The sequence below is a fragment of the Prionailurus viverrinus genome, chromosome A3 (assembly GCF_022837055.1).
Source record: "Prionailurus viverrinus isolate Anna chromosome A3, UM_Priviv_1.0, whole genome shotgun sequence".
In the NCBI taxonomy this organism is placed as follows: domain Eukaryota; kingdom Metazoa; phylum Chordata; class Mammalia; order Carnivora; family Felidae; genus Prionailurus; species Prionailurus viverrinus.
The window spans coordinates 76,829,731-76,850,144 of NC_062563.1; the positions used below are offsets into that span (position 1 = coordinate 76,829,731).

At 34.4% G+C, this 20,414-nt stretch overlaps 1 protein-coding gene across 7 annotated transcripts in view; it reads left to right on the forward strand.

Moving 5' to 3' along the window:
* The window catches only part of VRK2 (VRK serine/threonine kinase 2), a 104,476-nt gene that overhangs the window by 14,621 nt on the left and 69,441 nt on the right, over positions 1-20,414 (forward strand). For 5 of the 7 annotated variants that reach the window (XM_047851853.1, XM_047851852.1, XM_047851855.1 and 2 more), the window contains 5 exons: positions 13,474-13,523; positions 14,463-14,532; positions 15,980-16,067; positions 18,438-18,543; positions 19,747-19,839. In XM_047851853.1, the coding sequence (XP_047707809.1) occupies positions 13,474-13,523; positions 14,463-14,532; positions 15,980-16,067; positions 18,438-18,543; positions 19,747-19,839 (407 nt within the window). Of the gene's footprint in view, positions 1-9,472; positions 9,491-13,473; positions 13,524-14,462; positions 14,533-15,979; positions 16,068-18,437; positions 18,544-19,746; positions 19,840-20,414 lie in introns of those variants that run through there. The other 2 variants (XM_047851858.1, XM_047851854.1) reach the window with 2 other exon arrangements.

Consider the following 20,414-nt stretch of genomic DNA (forward strand, 5'->3'; position numbering starts at 1 on the left):
GAGAAAGATTTCCCTTTGAAACCTAATTTCAGCATGAATTTTAGAAAGTGTTTTAAAAAGTGAGGGCGAGGTTAAAGCTCTTACATAGTAGGTTTTTAAACAAAATACACAATTTACAATACCATTTTAGGAAATGAGGTCAAGAACTATATTAGCCCTTAATTCATAGGCTGAAAATACAGACTTCATGATAGCTAAAAGAAATATGACTATCATTCCAGTATACTATCCAGCCAAATTAAATGTCTCTTAAGAGATAGGAGGGAACATTTGAGGTCTTAGGAAATCTGAAATCGTTTTATAACAGATTACCACAAAGATAAAGGACACTTGAAAATATATAATTGAAAGAGACTTATAAGAGATAAATGAATTAAAAACTTAAGAGAAGATTTGATGATAACAATGTACAACCAGTTCAGTAAAAATCATTATGAACATAGAATTTTATATTGCAATCCATATTTCTAAGGTAGATTTATAAACCATGGTTAGGAATTATAGAGTTGAAAGTTAAAGAAAGTTAAATTATATGTTAATCCTTCAAGCAAGCTTAAAATGTATTAGTTAATAATGATGAAAATATCTGAATTAGAATGTAGCAGTGTTGGGTGTTTGAGAAACAGGTAAATGGATTGAAAAATAGCCTATTATAAAATGAAGTTAAATATGAAGTATGTATCACTACCGCTAAGGGATGGGCAAAGAAGCACAAAGAAGAATAACAATAATATAAATTTACTGAGTGTTGGATCGTAATACAATTGCCAGTTATTATATTTGATAAAAATAGTCTGAAATCCTTTGTGGAGTATCATTGACAAAAATCCCTTATCAGTTGTCAAAAGAGAAGTACTTAAAACAATGAAAAGATCAAGGTTTTCCATGCGCATGTAAATAAAGAGTAAAATAAAGCCGGGTTTTTTGTTGTTGTTATATTTTACATTCTATAGTAAAACCATTAAAAGAGCTAAACAAAGACATTACAGAATGGCAGAAATTTAATAAAGCCAAGTGAAAATGTAATGATAGAATGTAATATGACCAGAATGCTACTGTTGATTTTTATGCTTAAAGAAAAGAAAATCTAGCAGATACTTAATAAGAAATTATTACAAATGTAGTTACGACTGGAAGTGTTATAAGCAAACTCAGAATGGGACAAATCTGTTACCAATAGGTCTTCACAGTTTTCTAATGGAACCTGGCATACAGGTGAAATGGGTAGGGGCTCTGGTCCCTCCACTCATGTTTCAACCTGCGCATTTTCACTTTGATCTTCCACATATCAAACTTTGTTTTTATTTAAAGCAATTTTTTTAATGTTTATTTATTTTTGAGAGCCAGAGAGAGAGAGACAGACAGACAGACAGAACACGACTGGGGGAGGGGCAGAAACAGCCAGAGACCCAGAATCTGAAGCAGGCTCCAGTCTCTGGGCTGTCAGCACATGGCCCAATGTAGGGCTCAAATTCACAAGTCATGAGATCATGACCTGAGCCGGAGTTGGACGCTTGACCAACTGAGCCATCCAGGCGCCCCCTGTGTATCGAGCTTTTGAGGAACATTCTATCACTAAAAGAGTTTGAAGATAACTGTGCTATAACATTTAATAAGCTACAAAGTTGAATATGCAATTAATAATTTTTATTTGGAGGGGATTTAACACCTTTAGAGAGAATATGCTTTTGTCACTGCTGGAAGTAAATACTAAGATCAACTTGCTTGTTCTGTTGTCTTTAGCCCTAACATTCTGTCTCCAGTTTCTACATATTCCAATTGTGTTTATTTGAAGGCCACCTTCCCCTTGAGGCCTACTATTGCTATCCTTTCTGCATTTTCTGCCAAAGTTATACATTGTATATTTGTTTTCAAAATTATTTTTGCCTTTTTATCATTAAGCATATTTTACTTTATATTACAATTGTATATTATATCTTTAAAAAAATTTTTAAGTGTATTAGAGAACAAGTGCATGTGCATGCATGAGTTGGGGGTGGTGCAGAGAGAGAGGGCGAGAAAGAATTCCAAGCAGGCTCCATGCTACCAGCACAGAGCCTGATGTGGGGCTCGAACCCATGAACTGTGAGATTGTGACCTGAGCTGAAATCAAGAGTTGGACACTTAACCAACTGAGCCACCCAGGCACCCCTATATTTTATCTTTTTGTTAATATTATTTTTAAATTCACATAGAGAAAAATTGACTTTTTGTCTGTGTGTATCTCTGTGGATTTTATCATACCACAACAGTGAGGGTATGAAAGAGATTCATCATCCCTAAAATCTTCCTCATACTATCGCTGTGTAGTTACACCCTTTCCTTAGTTCTAGGTGGTGGCAACCACTGATTTGTTCTCTGTCACTACAATTTTGTCTTTAAAAAAATTTTTTTTTAAACGTTTTTTTATTTTTGAGACAGGGAGAGACAGCATGAACGGGGGAGGGTCAGAGAGAGAGGGAGACACAGAATCTGAAACAGGCTCCAGGCTCTGAGCTGTCAGCACAGAGCCTGATGCGGGGCTCGAACGGACGGACTGCGAGATCATGACCTGAACCGAAGTTGGATGCTTAACCGACTGAGCCACCCAGGCGCCCCCAATTTTGTCTTTTTAAGAATGTACAGAATTCCTATCCGTGGGATCATACAGCATGTACCTTTTGAGACTGGATTTGTTTCACGTAGCATAGTACCTTCAAAATTCATCCAAGTTGTACATAGCCATAGTTCATTTCTTTTTTTTTGCCGAGTAGTATTGTATGGATGCACCACAATTTGTTTATTCTGCTCTTGAAGGACATATGGATAGTGTGATCCCTTCAACTTTGTTCTCTTTCAAAATTATTTTATCTCTTCTAGTTCCTACTTTTCTGTATAGATTTTTAAATCAAGTTGCCTGTATTTACAAAAAAAAAAAGGCAAAAGAAAGAAACTTTACTGAGATTTTGGTTGGTATTGGATTAAATCCATAAATAAATTTGGAGAGAATTGTCATTTTTACTATGTGGAGTCTTTCAATCCACAAATACATTATGTTTCTCCATTTCTTTAGGTGTTTGATTTCTTTCATCAGCATTTTATAGTTTTTAGCATAATTGGCCTTGTACATGTACTGTTACTTAAGTATACATGAAGGTTTTTATATTTTTGGTGCTATTGAAAATGTCATTGCTTTTGTAATTTTGGTTTCAAATTGTACATTATTAGCATATAGAAATATATTTGATTTTTGCATGTTGACCTTATGTTCCATGATCTTGGAAAACTTATTTATTGTAGGATTTTTTTTTCTGATTCTTTGGGATTTTCTATATGGATAATCCTATCTTCTGTAAAAAGGGACCACTTTATTTCTTCTTTTCCAATCTGTATGTCTTTTATTTTTTTCCTTGACTCCTTGCACTGGCCATGACTTCTAGTACTTTATTGAATAGGATTAGTGATAATGGATATCGTTGACTTGATCCAAATTTTAGGGAGAAAGCTTTCAGCCTCTCATCATTTAGTATCATGTTAACAATAAGATAGGTATTTTGTAAATAGTCTTTATAAAGTTGAGGGAGCTCTCTCCTAGTATACTGAAAGTTTTTTTTTTATCAGGAATAGGTATTAAATTTGTCAAATGCTTTTTCTGCTTCAATTGTTATGATTGTGTGGTTTTTCTCATTTAGACTTCATATGGTGGATGACAGTAGTTTTGTTTTGTTTTGTTTTTCATCAGAGTCATATGGGCTGTTGGTCTATAGTTTCCTTTTTCTTCTCTTTTTTCCTACTAATTTAGTCTAGTTTTGATATCAGGGTAATGCTGGCTTCATAAAATGAGTTGTGAGTTAATCTCTCCTTTTCTGCCTCCTGGAAATGAGTAGGTACAGTTGGTATTATTTCTTTTGTAAATGTTTTGTAGAATTCTACAGTGAAGTCACTGGGCCTAGAGATACTTTGTACCAGGAGCTTTTTTTTTTTTTTAAACTTCATTTTACTTTCATTAGTAGTTTTAGGACTAATTTGGTTGTTTCATCTTAGATAATTTTTAGTAATTTGTGATTTTTAAGGAACTGGTCCATTGTATCTAAATTGTTCAAATTTGTATGTATAAAGTTGTTCATAATTGTACTTATTTTGAGAGAGAAGCGTGCAAGTAGGGGAGAAGGGCAGAGGGAGAGAGAGAGAATCTTAAGCATACTCCATGCTCAGTATAGAGCCCAATGTGGAGCTTGATCCCAAAACCTGGGATCATGGTTGAGCTGAAATCAAGAGTCAGATGTTCAACTGACTAAATCACCCAGGTGCCCCCATATTTATTATACTTTGAATGTCAGCAGGTTCTATAGTGATGTTCCCTGTTTCATTCCTGATATAGATAATTTTTATCTTTTTCTTGCTAGTTGCTCTGGGTAGGATTTCCAGTACTATGTTGAGTAAAATTGGTGAGAGTGAGTATCCTTGTCTTGTTCCTGATCTTAAAGGAAAAGCTTTTAAGCTTTTCACAGTTCAGTATGATGTTCAGTATCAGCTTGTTATAATTGGCCTTAATTATGTTGAGGTATGTTCTTTCTATACCCGAATTTTTGAGAGGGTTTCATGGTGAAAGGATGTTGAATTTGTCAGATGCTTTTTTTTTAAAATCTACTGACATGATCTTATGACTTTTATCCTTCATTTTGTTAATGTGGTGGGTGGATTTCATTGATTGATTTGCATATGTTGAACCATCCTTGCATTTCAAAAATAAATCCTACTTCATCATGATATATGAACCTTTAATGTACTGCTGAATTCATTTTGCCAATATTTTGTTGAGTACTTTTGTGTATATGTTCATCAGGGATATTGGCCTATAATTTTTTTTCTTGGAGTGTCCTTGTCTGGCTTGATCTTTACTATTGTCTTCCTAGTCTCTATTTCATTTATTTCCACTCTGATCTTTGTTATTTCCTTCTTTCTACTAACTTTGAGATTTTTTCTTTTTCTGGGGTCTTAGTGTGTAAAGTTACATTATTATTTTAGATTTTTCTTTTTTCTCAGTGTAGAAGTTTATTGTTACACACTTTCCTCTTAGAACTGCTTTTGCTGCATTCCATAAGTATTGATATGTGGTATTTTCATTTTCATTTGTTTCAAGTATTTTTTAATTGGAAAGTGTACTTTACTCATTTATTTTTTGAAATTTTTATAGTTGACACACAAAGTGAGATTAATTTCAGGTGTACAACGCAGTGATTCAGCTTCTTTATAGGATATTCTATACTCACCACGAGTGTAGCTACCATCTGTCAGCATACAATACTATTACAATACCATTGACTATATTCACTATGCTGTGCCTTTTATTCTCATGACTTACTCATTCCATAACTGGAAGCCTGTATTTCCCACTCCCCTTCACCCATTTTGCCCATCCTTCCACCCCCATTCCCTCTGGCAACCATCACTCTGTTCTCTGTATTTATAGGTCTGATTCTACCTTATTTTTGCTTGTTTGTTTGTTTTATTCCACATATGAGTGAAATTATATGGTATTTGTCTTTCTCAGTCTGAGTTATTTCACTTAGCATAATACCCTCTAGGTCCATCCATGTAGTTGCAAATGGCACAATCTTATCCTTTTTTATGGCTATGTAACATTCATATGTGTGTGTGCGTATGTGTGTGTGTATACATCATATCTTCCTTATCCATTCAACTATTGATGGGCACTTAGACTGCTGCCATATCTTGGCTATTGTAAATAATGCTATAGTAAACATAGAGGTGAGTATATCTTTTTGAATTAGTGTTTTCATTTTCTTTGGGTAAATACCCGGTAGCGGAATTATTGCATCATGTGGTATTTCCATCTTTAATTGTTTGAAGAACCCCCATACTATTTTCCACAGTGGCTGTACCAATTTACATTCCCACCAACAGCGTGTGAAAGTTCCTTTTCCTCTACATCCTCACCAACATTTGTTATTTCTTGTTTGTTATTTCTTGTTATTTCATGATTAGTGATGTTGAGCATCTTTTCATGTGTCTGCTGGACAACTGTATGTCTTCTTGGAAAAATGTCTGTTTAGATCCTCTGCCCATTTTCCAAATTTATTTGAGAAAGAGAGCAGGAGAGGGGCAGAGAGAGAGGGAGACAAGATCTGAAGTGGCTCTGTGCTGACAACAGACAGCCCAATGCAGGACTTGAACTCACGAGCCATGAGATCATGACCTGAACTAAAGTTAGGCTTTAACTGACTAAGCCACCCAGTTGTCCTCCCCTTCCCATTAAAAAAATAATAATAATGTTTATTAATTTTTTGAGAGAGAGAGAGACAGAGCGTGAGTGGGGGAGGGGCAGAGAGAGAGGGAGACACAGAATCTGAAGCAGACCCCGGGCTCTGAGCTGTCAGCACGGAGCCCAATGAGGGGCTCAAACTCATGACCCTGAGATCATGACCTGAGCTAAAATCAAGAGTCGGATACTTAACTGACTGAGCCACCGGGGCGTAAACAAGTGCTATGTATTTTCTAAATTCCATTGTGATTTCTTCTTTGGCCTAGGATCTAGCCATTATGGTCACATAATGTAGCCTTAATAATTCTTATTCTTTGATATTCAAGGAAACCTTTCTGGGTAAAATTATGGGCAATTAAAAACTGTTTTGTTTTTGAAAAGAATGTATGTTATTTAATTGTTTTGTTATTTTATGTGGCCTTTAGATAAAAACTGTTAATTGTATTATTCTAATTTATTTTTGTCTGCCTGCCTATACATTATGGATTGTTTTAAAATATTCCATGATTTTTACACTTTCTCATTTTTTTTCTTATAATTCTGGTGGTTTTGATTTCTCTATTATGAAGGTACATTATCAGATGTTTTCAAATTCATGAATTTAGTCATTCCATTGAATTAATTTTTTTCTATTGAATCATTTTTTTTAATGATTAAGTGGTACTAACTTTATATCTAGTAATTCTTTTGTCCTCAGATTTCTATAATTTTGAAAATACATATTCCGGCCTTTTTTTCAGCCTGTTTTAGCTAGTTTATTTATCTTTTCATTTTCTCTGCATTGCTAGGTTTTAGTTATGTCTCATATATAGTATGCATTTATCTATTTTTCTGACAATCTTACGGTTTCTTTTCTTACTGGTGAAGTTAGTCTACTCAAATTTATTATGATTATGGCATGTTTTTTCACATCTAAGATGTCTGTGATTATAAGATACATCATTATTTTATGTACATATGTTGAGTCTCCATTAGATGCTTAAAAGTTCATAATTATCTGTCTCTTCAATCATTCTTTTTGTGTTTATATAAGACCTGCTTTATATCTAATGCCTAATACTTCCCTTTAAACTAGAACACAGTACCTTTAAAATAGTCTTACATGTGGAACTCATAGAGTACTCAATTGGTACAGTCCTGTCTTAACATTTTTTGACTACTATTAAGTTTAGGTACCACTTTTCTGTTTTGGACTGGTTAATTTTTCTACATGCAGAAATCATTGTAAATGACAATTAACTGTAACATGTAACGTTGCCAGCAATGTAGAAGACTCAACGGAAGTGAAGACAGACATCAGGGCTAGGTTTGTACCTGTATAGGCAGTGACAACTCTCCACTGCTGTGTGGTCAACAGCAACTGTAAGATGTCTTCAGTTATAAGATGCATTCAGATTTCAGAGATAATATAATATGAAAAAATGTGTGGCTAAAAATTGATATAAAATTGGTATTTATTTCTTTCATCAGATTTTATATTTTCTCTGCCTTTTAAAAAAAACTGTTCTTTTCCTATCTTCTTTTTTTTCTATTTTTGCCTATCTTCCTATTTTTAGGTCTTTTTAAAATTCTTTTTTCCTTATAGATTTTGAAGTTATCAATTTTATTTCTATTATTGTAGAGGTTGCCTGTAAACTTTCAGTACACTCTCTTGATTTAATAAACTATGAAGCTAATCATTGTCTCCTTGTTTCTCTTGAATAAATACATGGCATTACGACCCTGTAACTCTAGTCATCATGTTCCTGTTTTGTTCGTTATTTTTGTTCATGTTTTTAGTGCACCTTATTCTAGATTGATAATTATTTTCTCCCAGCATATGAATATATGATATTATACGAAAATGATATTATTCGATGTCTTCCTACTACCTTGTTGCTGTTAGGTCTGCTGTCACTTCATCTGTCTTTTGTATGTAATCTAATCTTTTCTATCGAGTTGTTTGTTAGAACTTTGTCTTTAATGTTCTGCAGTTTTGACTATGGTGGGCTGGAGTGCAGATTTATTATCTTGTGGACTTGCAATTCTTAAATCAGAGGATTCATGACTTTTATCGGTATTTGAAAGTTATCAGATATTATTTATTCAGAAGTGCCTGGCCTCTGTTCTCTCTATTCTCTATTTCTGGAGCTTTTTAGAAAATTGTGTTACTGTCACATATTTCCTTGATGTTTCATAATCTCTTCTTCATATCTTATATTTCTATTTCCTGTGTGGGAAATTCTTATAATATATCATAAAATTATTTATCATATTATATGATTATATAATTATCATATAATATAATATAATATATATAATATATATATTATCATATATATAATTATATATATAATTATATATCATAAAACTAATATATCATAAAATAACCAGCACTCTAGAACCTCTAACATCTCTTCCCTCCCTTGTATTAGTAACAACACTAGTCTACACTATTTATGGCTTTAATTATACTGTTTGTTATTACAGTGTACGTGTGTATCCCTAAACAAATATAATTTGTTTGTGGGTTTTAAATTTATATAAATATAATCATAAGTATGCATTCTGTTTTATGTTTTTTTTTCTACTTACCATTATGTCTAAGATATATTTATATTACTTCAGTATATGTATTTCACTCATTTTTTTTCTACGGTGTGTTTCATGCTATGACTATAGTACAGTGTGTTACACATTCTAATGAAGATAGATGTGCAGGTAGTTTCCAGTATTTGACTATTCCAAATTCAAACTTACTCCCAGATTTCATCTTGGAGTTCAAATGTATTCCTTGTTCTTGGTCACTGGCTCTTATAGCTCTCTGATGCTTTCTGAATTACAATCAATTTGTTCATTTTTTCATAAAATATTTTGCATTGTTTCTTATGCTACTGATACTTTGTGTCTGTTATCATTTCAAGCAGATAATTGAACTATATGGGAGGTCTGAGTTTCTTGGGATTTATGCCTTTTGTTTATTTTCTTTACTATTTTGTAGTGTTGGATCATTTCCTCATCTGTAGCCATGCTTTATCGCTGGAGGTCATGGGAGTCCAGTGTGTCCCTTGAAGATTTGTTTCTTTTGCTTCTGCAAGGTGCTCTGGGTTACCATTTGACTTCAAGTCCCCTGTACCATACAATTGTGTGAATTTGAGCCTCAAATTCCTGAAGGCAACTTTGGCAGAATAAATTATCAGGAAAGACTGTACTTTGCCTCACACTCATGGTCTAGGCCAAAATAAGGTGGGGTTTTTTGTTTTTCTTTCTGTGTTTGTCGTTGGTGAATTCCCTTTCTTCTTTTATTCTTTCCCTCTCCTTCCTCTACCTCCTTCCCTCCCTTCCTTTCTCCCCACTTTCTCCCCTTCCCCCATTTCCCTATTTCTTTCGCTCTCTTTTTTTAATGTTTCACACTAATACAAGACATAGCACTTTAAAAATTCTGACTTTATGTGGCCATCTTAACTTCAAATGTCTGCCTCTTGCAGACCCAGGGACTTGTCTTTTTCCCAAGAGAGCTTTAACACTAATGTCCTTGTTTATCCAGAGTGGGCAGCCTTTCTACCTAGCCTAGAACATTAAGGCTCCCTGTGGTTTTTAGATTTCTCTTTATTTTTGACTTCCTTATTGTTTATTTATTTCACCAGATGAACTCTTCATTTATAAGAAAGTTTGATTATTATATTCAGCATCCTATTTATTGTATACAAGGTTTTTGGTTTATCTAGTGTGCTACTTTATTGACATTTTTTATCAGACTTCATCATATTTTAGTTTTTCTAGTTGCCTTCTGTGTAAACCTGGTTGCAAATGTCAGAAGCTCAAATGTATTAAACAAAGGGGATTTTTTTTTAACTCTTATCACTGGGAAGTATAGGGCTTTTTCTGGCTTCAGGTATGGATAGTATAGGGCTTAAGCAATGTCCACAGAGCCCTTTCTCGCTTCCTACCTTAACCTCACTTTTATCAGTGTTGGATTTGACTTTTCAGACTTTATTTTCAGTTTAAGTGAGGAAGGTAATTTCTAGGGTTTGGTATCCTTACATCTGATGGTCTACTTGTATTACATTGCATTTTAATGTCAAATCTTAGGGAGTAACTTTTTACCTAGTTGGGGCATGTTACTCTTTCTGAACTGGTTGCTGTGGCCAGAGGGTTTGTATATCTCAATTAGCCAGGCTTGGCCATGTGCCCAACTCTGAGACGTAAGGGCGGGAGTACTGTGTGAAGCAATCCTACTAGATCCACATGGGTAGTGGGAGGTTTGGTTCCTCAAGGGAAAAACCAGATAGACTTCCTAGTGAATAGAAAAAAGTGCTAGGAGGGCAGATATTCTATATGTGCAAGATGCATTTTTAGCAGCTCATCAGAGCTCTCATCAGAACTTTATTTTTGTTTATTTATTTATTTTGAGAGAGAGGGGGGAAAAAGAGCAAAAGCAGGGGAAGGGCAAAGAGAGGGGGAGAGAGAGAAAAGCCCAACCAGGCTCCTCACTGTCAGTGCAGAGCCCCATGCAGGGCTCGAACCCATGAACCCTGAGATCATGACCTGAACCAAAAACCAAGTGTTGGGCGCTTAACTGACTGAGCCACCTAGGTGCCCCTTTAAAGAATATTTTTAAATTTATTCATTTATCTCATCAGAAATTTAAATGGAGGTGTGAGACTGCTCTACTGTCAACACTGTCACTGTCGATGATTGAGCATTCTTTTCAAACCCTAATAGATTAATCAGCAGTAATCTACCAAGCAAGAGCCCTTTTCCTCCATCATCAAGTCCTACCAATTTCGCTTTCTGAAATCTCTGAAATCTACGTACCGTTGATAGTCTAGTCCAAGCTGTAGTCCTCTTTTCTGTGATCAATCAAAATTAAATCCTTACTGATGGGTCCACTGTCTACTCTGGTTCCCCTTCAGTCTGTTCTCCACACTGTAGTGTAGTGATATGCTCAGAATGCATGTCTAATTATGTGTTTTCTATCCTCCACCTATACCTCAAGTTTTTAAAACCTTTCATTAGGCAGAAGTTATTAACCAGATTTGCATCTGGCCCAACATCACTTCTCAAACTGTCCTGGCTCAATAATTCCCTTCTGTATAGATTCAATTATGCATCCTCTTATTACTATCTACCTCCCCCTTTTTACATTTATTATACTTAAAGTTTTGCACTTGTGCTTGAGTATTTGATGAATGTCCGATTTCTCCATTAGACTATAAAAGCACATATCATGTCTGTTTTCCATTATCTTTTAATTTTTAATTACAAATGTTTAATCTTTTAATACCAGCTAGAATGTGGTTTAGCTTACGGTAGAAAATAAATATTTGTTTCATTCATTAATTGATGGATTACCAAAAAGAGACCTCCATGGTAACTAGGACAATTTATTTGTTCAACATCCATCTCCAAGAGCTTTCTAGTCCATTGATTTTGGATTTAGGCCTTCCAATATAATCTGACTTGGAAGTTTATGGAGAATATTATATAGCTATCAGATGACAAGTGTGGGATGTTTCGAATATAGGTCAACATATAGTTATGTTCCTGTGAATAATGTGAAAGGGAGATGCAGACTTTAAGTGGTAGGGCTATACTGACTGAAATCAGCAAGGAGTAGCCCATTGCAGCTTTCCCACAGCCAGTGTTGTACTAAGTGGACCGGGATTAGGACAGGGCTGTTTCTCCCCAGGCTTGGGCACCGCACTAGTAAAAATAGTCTGCTGTAGGGTGGGAAGAAAGGCTTTTCTTATTTCTTCTATAACAGGACTGGACCCCTTCTTCTGTACATACTCTCTTTTGTTTTTTCTTGCTTTAGATATGGATAATCCATTCCTCTTGCATGGGTGAAAGTGGAATGAATTTACATACATCAAGGCGAAAAGAGAGTTTTACTTGATCTAGACAAGTTTAATTTTTTTTTTTTTGCTACTGTAAAGAGGTCTGGGTTCATAATTTGTATCCAGTATCAACTAACATCGAAGTAATAGTTTCTTCAAATGGTTGGTAACGTTTCTGATGTTAAAAATTTTGGAGAGTGGTTAAAAAAATGTGCATAAGTTGACTCTACTGTAAAGTAGAATTGACATATTTTAGTAAATTTGTGTTTTGTTTTGTTTTTTGTTTTTTGTTTTTTTTGCATCTATCATGTGAAATAAAAGAAAGTCCATGGAGTAGGAGAAATTTTAGAAGTAGTCATAAGAGGACAGTGTTTGATAAACATACTGAAAATTTACCTGAAGAATTTTATCTTATTCTCCATTTGTTAGGTGCTGATATTTAATCATATCGAATACTAGCTTCACCATCTTTCCTTTCACTTTCCTTTAAACATAATACTGACACTTAACACAATGCCTTGCAAATCTTAGCCTCATGGTAAAGAAGTACTGGTTGAATGAATGAAGGAATGCATGGATGAAGAATGAATGGATAAATGGCAAGTTTCTAGACTTTTATAGCACAAATAAATATACAAGTCAACATACCAAGATTTGAAAAACATAATTTTTTAAATAATTTAGATAACAGAGATGAAAGGATCGATTGGATCTAACAATTTGAACAGCGGAATTTTCAGAAGTTGAATTGCTATATCTAAAATACAAATGGCAAATAATAAGATAAAATGAAATTGAAATGCACATAATTATGAGATACACATTCTTTAATGTAGGAATGATGGATTGCCAGGGTCAGAAGATGATTTTTAAAAGAGTTTATTCTCATTATCACTTGATTTATTTTAGAATTTTGCCACGTAGAAATTGTTCTGAACTTTTTAGTTAAGATGCATATGTTTTTCTTTCTGAATCATCATAGATTTTAATTTAGTAACATTGAATCAGTGGATTTTAATATGTATCATTTCCTGGGTTTAATGCTGTACATCTAGAAAATATTTTCCCCTACATTTGGATCTGTGTGATTAATATCTGTTGTTTTCCATGATTGAATATTTGAATATGGTTTATGGCAAAGTGTGGGCTCTGGCATCAGATAGATTTGAGTTTCAATCCCCAATCTGATACTTCTGAGCAAATTATTCAACTTTTGAACCTTAGTCGGATCTTGTGTAACATGGAGATAATACCTACCATAAGAAGTTCTTGGGAGGATGCAATAAGTGAATATATGTGAAGTGCTTAGCTCAGTGTCTGCTATATAGTAGGTGTTCGGTAATTGTGAACAGCCAATTCTCACCACCCCCCTTGTGTTTTGTTCTGCAGCTTTCCCCACAAATAAACCAGATAAAGATGCAAGACATGTAATAAAAGTGGTGAGTATTGCTCTTAAATTTATATTTCACTTTTTTCTTTTCTGCTTTTTTCCTGGTATCTTTGTAAAACTGTTTCTTAGCTTTTCTAATTTTACTTATCGATAAATATAGTATTATGGTATATTTTCACATTCTTAAAATGTAAAGATTGGAGAACTTTGTTCTTCTGTGTTGACATTTATCATCTTTGTATCCTATCTAGCTATCTCTCCTCTTATTTCTTCCCTTCCTTCCTTTCTACTCTAGATGGTAAGGTCCTTAAAGGCGAGGATGAGGTTTTATTTCTGTTTGTATCCCCTATGCCTAACACAATGGATGAAATGTAGTAGACACTTAATAAAGGTATCATGTATGAATGAACCCCAGAGTAGTTTACAGTATATCTACCCTGATGTCCATGTTGGTAGATGCTGAATATCTTTGTATGTGTGTATATCCAGTTGTCAGTATTTTTAGCAGGTTCTTTCCATAAGAAGACTACTTTCATGTGTAAGATTGTATAGACAGCATTACAGGTGTTAAATTTAAACATGAGATTCTCCAAGTTTAGTGCTTTCTGAGCTTTTTAATGGAAATTTGATGCCTCTATTTTATAGTAAATTATTCAAGCACTATTATATATTACCAATGTGTACTCATATTTTCACAGTTGAAATACCAAATCTATCTTTAAGATTTTTTTCCTAATAAAATTAATTGTTCTTGGGCGCCTGGGTGGCGCAGTCGGTTAAGCGTCCGACTTCAGCCAGGTCTCGATCTCGCGGTCCGTGAGTTTGAGCCCCGCATCAGGCTCTGGGCTGATGGCTCAGAGCCTGGAGCCTGTTTCCGATTCTGTGTCTCCCTCTCTCACTGCCCCTCCCCCGTTCATGTTCTGTCTCTCTCTGTCCCAAAAATAAATAAACGTTGAAAAAAAAAATTAATTGTTCTTATCTTTTATAGGAATATCAGGAAAATGGCCCATTATTTTCAGAACTTAAATTTTATCAAAGAGCTGCAAAAAAAGACTATAGTAAGTAAATTTAGCAAAGCAAGCTACTTCTGTATAGTTTGCTGAAGTGAGTGTTAATATATTTCTCTTTTCTGGCCTTCTGGAAAATTCTTTTCAATCACAAATTTTATTGTAAAATGATACAATTAGTTATTATATAAAAATAAGATAGATGGTATATAAATGTTGATATTACATACATAATGAGTTATATATTTCAAATCAAAGTTGTTTCCACTACTTTACAAACAATATTAGGTTGTTGGTCTAAGCTACTAAGTGTTCTTTAAGTGTAAAAGATAGTAGAATGAAATCATAATTTTTAATAGAAAACCATGTGGAGTCAAAGGTAATAAAGAAAATATATTAAAATGGGCAGCAGATATATAAACAAAAGGAATGGCCATAGAATGGATTAGTGTAAGGTGTATGGAAATGATTAACATTGAAATGATTTAGAACATTTAGAAGCTAAAACTTTTAGAACTTTTAGAAGCTAAAAGTGTTAGAAACTTGAATGTTGGAAAATCAATTGGAGCTGGAAATCACATGTGAGAACCACCAGTTAGAGGAATTTAATGAGAAATGAATGTAAGCAGAGCTGAGGAATAAGTGAAACATTTTATAAATACAGTAGAATATAGATGGACAAAGTAAAACTTAATGGAAGTTGATATGAATAAAAGTGATATAGACAAGATCCTCTACATTATGCTTAAGAAAAAGAATAATGAGTCTAGACTCAATAATTAACTTTGTTTTCCTTAATAAAACCTAAATGTTATGAAAGTAGTCTTTACTAACTGCTTAAACTATGTCAGGGTGACAAATAGAATCCATTAAACATTGATTATCTATCATAGAGCTGTCTTACACATTAAACATATATGGTAGAAAAGTGGAAAATAAACTACCTGATGATTTCAGTGGATTTGACTTTTTTAGACTAAATTTAGTCAAAAAAGTTTCTGTATAACAATTTCATAGTAAATGATTTTTCTGCCCAATTTCTATTTTTTCAACCACCATGGCTTTAGATTTTTAAGTAATGGAAAAGAAAAAGCCATCTCTCTACTGATTCTTTGGTAGTTAACATATGTTATATTTTATTTTATTTTAATTTTTTGAGCATATGTTATGTTTTGGAATTTAACATATAAGGGAATGAATTTTTTTTCATGAATAGAAAGATTTGAGTATATGATAGCAGTGCATTTTATGACCATGACTACTTCTGTTTTGGTTATAATTGATTTAATTTAAAATTTCTGTATATGTTTTTATGTTAATTATGGTGACAGAGAATTTAAAAGCCACTGGATAGATAGATATTAGATTCTTTAAAACATTTTCCAGGAAGTCTAATTTCTACTTAGGTTAGCTAGATAAGTTTTAGGATCTATGTAAAAGTGAGAAATAACATTTCTAAAATTAAATAACTTTTTTCCTGTTAAATTTGTCTTTGTAGTCAAAAACTGGATAGAACTCAAACAACTTGATTATTTAGGAATTCCTATGTTTTATGGATCCGGTATTACTGAATTCAAGGGAAGAAGGTAAAATGCAATTATTATAATCAAGTGTTGTTCTATGACTGTTTCTTACGTGGTCTAATACCTGTTGCTATGTAACTAATTACCTAATTCATAGTGATTTATAACAACAGACTAATATCATCTTAGTTTCCATGATCAGTTTCTATAGCTGGGTTACCAGCTCGGGACTTGTGAGGATGTGGTTAGCTTCCTGCTGGGTTACAGTCATTTCCGTACTTGACTGGGGAAGGATCTCTTTTCAAGGTCACTGCTGTAGCTATTGGCAAGCCTCACTTTCCCATCATGTAGGTCTCTCCATAGGCTGCCTCAATGTTATAAAGACATGGTGGCTGGCTTTCCCTAGAGGAAGTAATAGGAACAGAGAGAGAGAGAGAGAGGGAGAAAGAGAGCATATGCACGTGCGCGCGCGCGCGCACACACACACACACACACACACACACACACACACGAGCATGCATCCAAGAAGAAAGCCAAAGCCTTTTTATAATTGAAACTGTTTTATCAAAATTTTATTTAACTTCTAGTTAGTTAATATAGAGGGTAATATTAGTTTCAGAAGTAGAATGTAGGGATTCATCACTTACATACAATACCCAGTGCAAATCGTAACAAGTGCCCTCCTTAATCTCCATCACCCATTTAGTCCATCCCTCACCCATGCCTCTCCAACAACCCTCAGTTTGTTCCTTATAGTTAAGAGTCTTCTGGTTTGCTCCATTCTCTTTTTTCCCCCTTCCCCTGTGTTCATCTGTTTTGTCTCTTAAATTCCACATATGGTATTTGTCTTTCTTTGACTGACTTATTTCAAATCTTATAGTAATATCACATCATTTCCACTGTAGTCTCTTTGCTAGAGGCAAGTCACTAAGTCTACTCCATATGTAAGAGGAGATTCAATTAAACTTCATCTCTTGAGAAGAGACACAAGAAAAAATTTGTGGAAATATTTTTAAAATCACCACATATGGCTAGTCATCACATATAAATAACTGAGTAGTGGTTTTTAAAGAAGAAAAAAATTCGGGGCACCTGGGTGGCTCAATTGATTAAGCATCCGACTTTAGCTCAGGTCATGATCTCGCGGTTTGTGAGTTGGAGCCCCGTATCTGGCTCTGTGCTGACAGCTCAGAACATGGAGCCTGCTTCAAATTCTGTGTCTTCTTCTCTCTCTCTGCCCCTCCCTTGTTCACATTCTGTCTCTATCTCTCAAAAATAAACATTAAAAAAAATTAAAAAAGAAAAAAAAATTCTATTTGTTAGGTATCCCATTTGGTCCTTTCAATAGCTTTTAAAATAGTGATGTTTTCTTTCCTAAGTGAGAAAATAGGCTCAGTGTTCAGTGCTTTGTTCAAATGGTCCTCAAATGCTATCACTAAAAAATGAACAAACAGTAATCTGGAAACAAAGTAAAGGGCTGTTAATAGAGGACTGAGTGACTGAGTAGATCATGGTATATCCATATCATGTACTATTATGCAGCCCATGAAAGGAATCAATTACAGCTATACCAGTTGAGGGGTGCATAGGTGGCTTGGTGATGAAGCGTCCGACTCTTGATTTTGGCTCAGGTCATGACCTGAGTTCATGGGATCGAGCACTGTGTTGGGCTTCATGCTGTGAGCACGCAGAGCCCACTTGGGATTCTCTCTCTCTGCCTCTCCCCATCCCTTCCCACCCCGAATAAACAGACATTAAAAAGAGAGCTAATGCAGTTGATTTGGAAGGATTTCAGTGAGCTATTAATGAAAAAAAGTATGATGCAGAAAAGTGCATATAATAAGATCACATTTTTGTAAAACAAGGACAAAAATTCCTCTATGTCTGTGTTCATGTGTATATACATAGATCAATAAAGAATAGGGGCTGGTGTAGATCTGTTAAGGGAAGACAAGAAGGGGTGGAGGTGCCAAACAGAAAGGAAGTACATTTTTTAAAAAAAGTCATATTTGTATGTGTATGGAGAAAGTAATTATGATTTATAAGCTCAAGAAGCAAATATAAATAAAAATTTCTGTCCAAACAAATAATTTGTTCAAGGTCACACAGTGAGAAGGTGATAGAGTCAAAATGAATCAAACTCAGGACTCTTTAATTTAGAAAGAGTATTCTCTTTTCATGGTCTAAGAGTGAGTATGAATGTTTCAGCACAACATTCTCTTCTTCTAGAAAACTAACTGCAAAGTAAATACTGACTAGTATTTTTCTGTAAAAGAACAGCAAGATTATTAACGTACACTCATTCTTTAATGGTTCAGGTTGCAGTATTCTTCGTTGTTAGGTTGAGGGTATTTTTCCTTGTTTCAAATTCATAAATAGGCAGTTTCAAGCATTGCTATCTTAAGATCTCTTTTTGACGTCTCCTTCTTATAGTTACAGATTTATGGTAATGGAAAGACTAGGAATAGATTTACAGAAGATCTCAGACCAGAATGGTACTTTTAAAAAGTCAACTGTCCTGCAGCTAGGTATCCGAATGGTAAGAAGGAATGACTTATTTCACATGCCTCATTTTCAGATTATTCACTTGTTACAATACACAAATCGTTGCCCTTTGTGGAATTATCAGAGAATGAAGGATTATTGCCCTAGAAATGTCAGTTATTTAGAGTAGAGGCTATTTTGGTGAAATTGATAACAGTGGGCTCTGTAAGTGACAGAATGTGCTGTGTTTGGCACTACAAACTCAATTAGGCATTGGTTCTACAGTCTGATTTTTTTTTCCCCTCACAGCTTTGTTTTACATATCAGAACAAGCTTGCATTGCTATAAGAATAACCTCTCTTTTGTCAGTTGTATTTATAACAATGCAAACTATGGCAAAATATATTATTTTCCATACTAAACATGTGACAGTATGGGGCGCTGTGCAGTTTTTATTATGAGTTTGGGATGGTGGCAGTAATTAGTATGGCAATGAATAATATATACTTTGCCAAATAAGAAGCAATGAAATCTTAATAGCACCCATGCACACATTTTGTTTATATCACATATTTGTCTTATCTTGTTTGTGTTGGGTTTGCCCAAGCTCCATTTTATTTTTTCCATTTTAAATAGAATGAAACTACTCATGCCAGGTTGGGATGTGGCAAATAGAACTCGCTAATTTTCCCGTTCATCCATTCATCCGTTTAGCCAGCCAGCAAATGTTTATTGAGCACTGGGTGAAGGTAATATGCAAGGCTCAAGGGCTTTAAAGATGAAGCTCAGGTTTTTTTCCTATTACTGTCCAGAGGGAGAATGCCTTTCTCTGAGCTCATGGACACGGTGTTTTGTTCTGGGGTCTCCAAAACTTGATTTATAATCATTGCTTGGGTGAGGAATTCCTGAGTGGGCTTCATGATTATTGTACAGTGTATCTCAGATTTTTTCCTCCTTGCCCAGTGTGATTTGGCCACCAGGCTGTCGGGAACATAGGTATCGGCATTGTTGAATCTCGGTCCCCTTTCATCAGAAGTTTAAAACACTTGATATTTGAGGATCGTGTTGTTCAACTTTTTTTCCAGGATAAGTGACCAGTTTATGTGATATTTGAGAATAGGCAAACACATAATTGTATAATATGTCACTTTGTTATTGTTAGTGAGAAAAAATACATGTTATTCTATATTCAAAATGTTCAAGTTGATCATGAGTTTGAAATAGACATTAGTATAACCTTATATATTTCTTTTCATAGTTGGATGTTCTGGAATATATACATGAAAATGAATATGTTCATGGTGATATAAAAGCAGCAAATCTACTATTAGGTTATAGAAATCCAGATCGGGTAAGTACAGTATTAAGCTTTTGCTTTCAGTAAGGATCCTCAAAGTATCATACTGAGACATTCAAAAATCAAACTCCTAACCCAGGAGAGTTTATAAATGAGGATTAACATGATGAATGTTGTGATTTATCTTACCTTGCTTATCTCATTCAATGCACTAAACTGATAAGTAATTAGGATGAGGACACTGAGACTCAGAGGGGTTAATTTGTTAATGGACATATAGTAAAATGGCTGAAATTTGACCTTCAGAGTGAATATAAAGAACTATCAAAATTCAGTGGGAGAAGGGATGGATTTGTGCAGAGAAAAAAAAAATTAAAAGTCATATTAGCTCCCCTTTCACTGTATAAACACTTAAGTCTTAAACAGAGCAGCTTTTCCAGTGGAACTTTCTCTAATGATGGAAATATTCTATATGATACTGTCCAGTATGGTAGCCATGAGCCACGTGTGGCTATCCAGCACCTGAAACATGGGTAGTGTACCATCAAATGCTGATGAGGATGGAGAATGTCAGGAACTCCCATTCATTGCTGCTGGAAATGCAAAATGATATGGCCACTGTGGCAGAC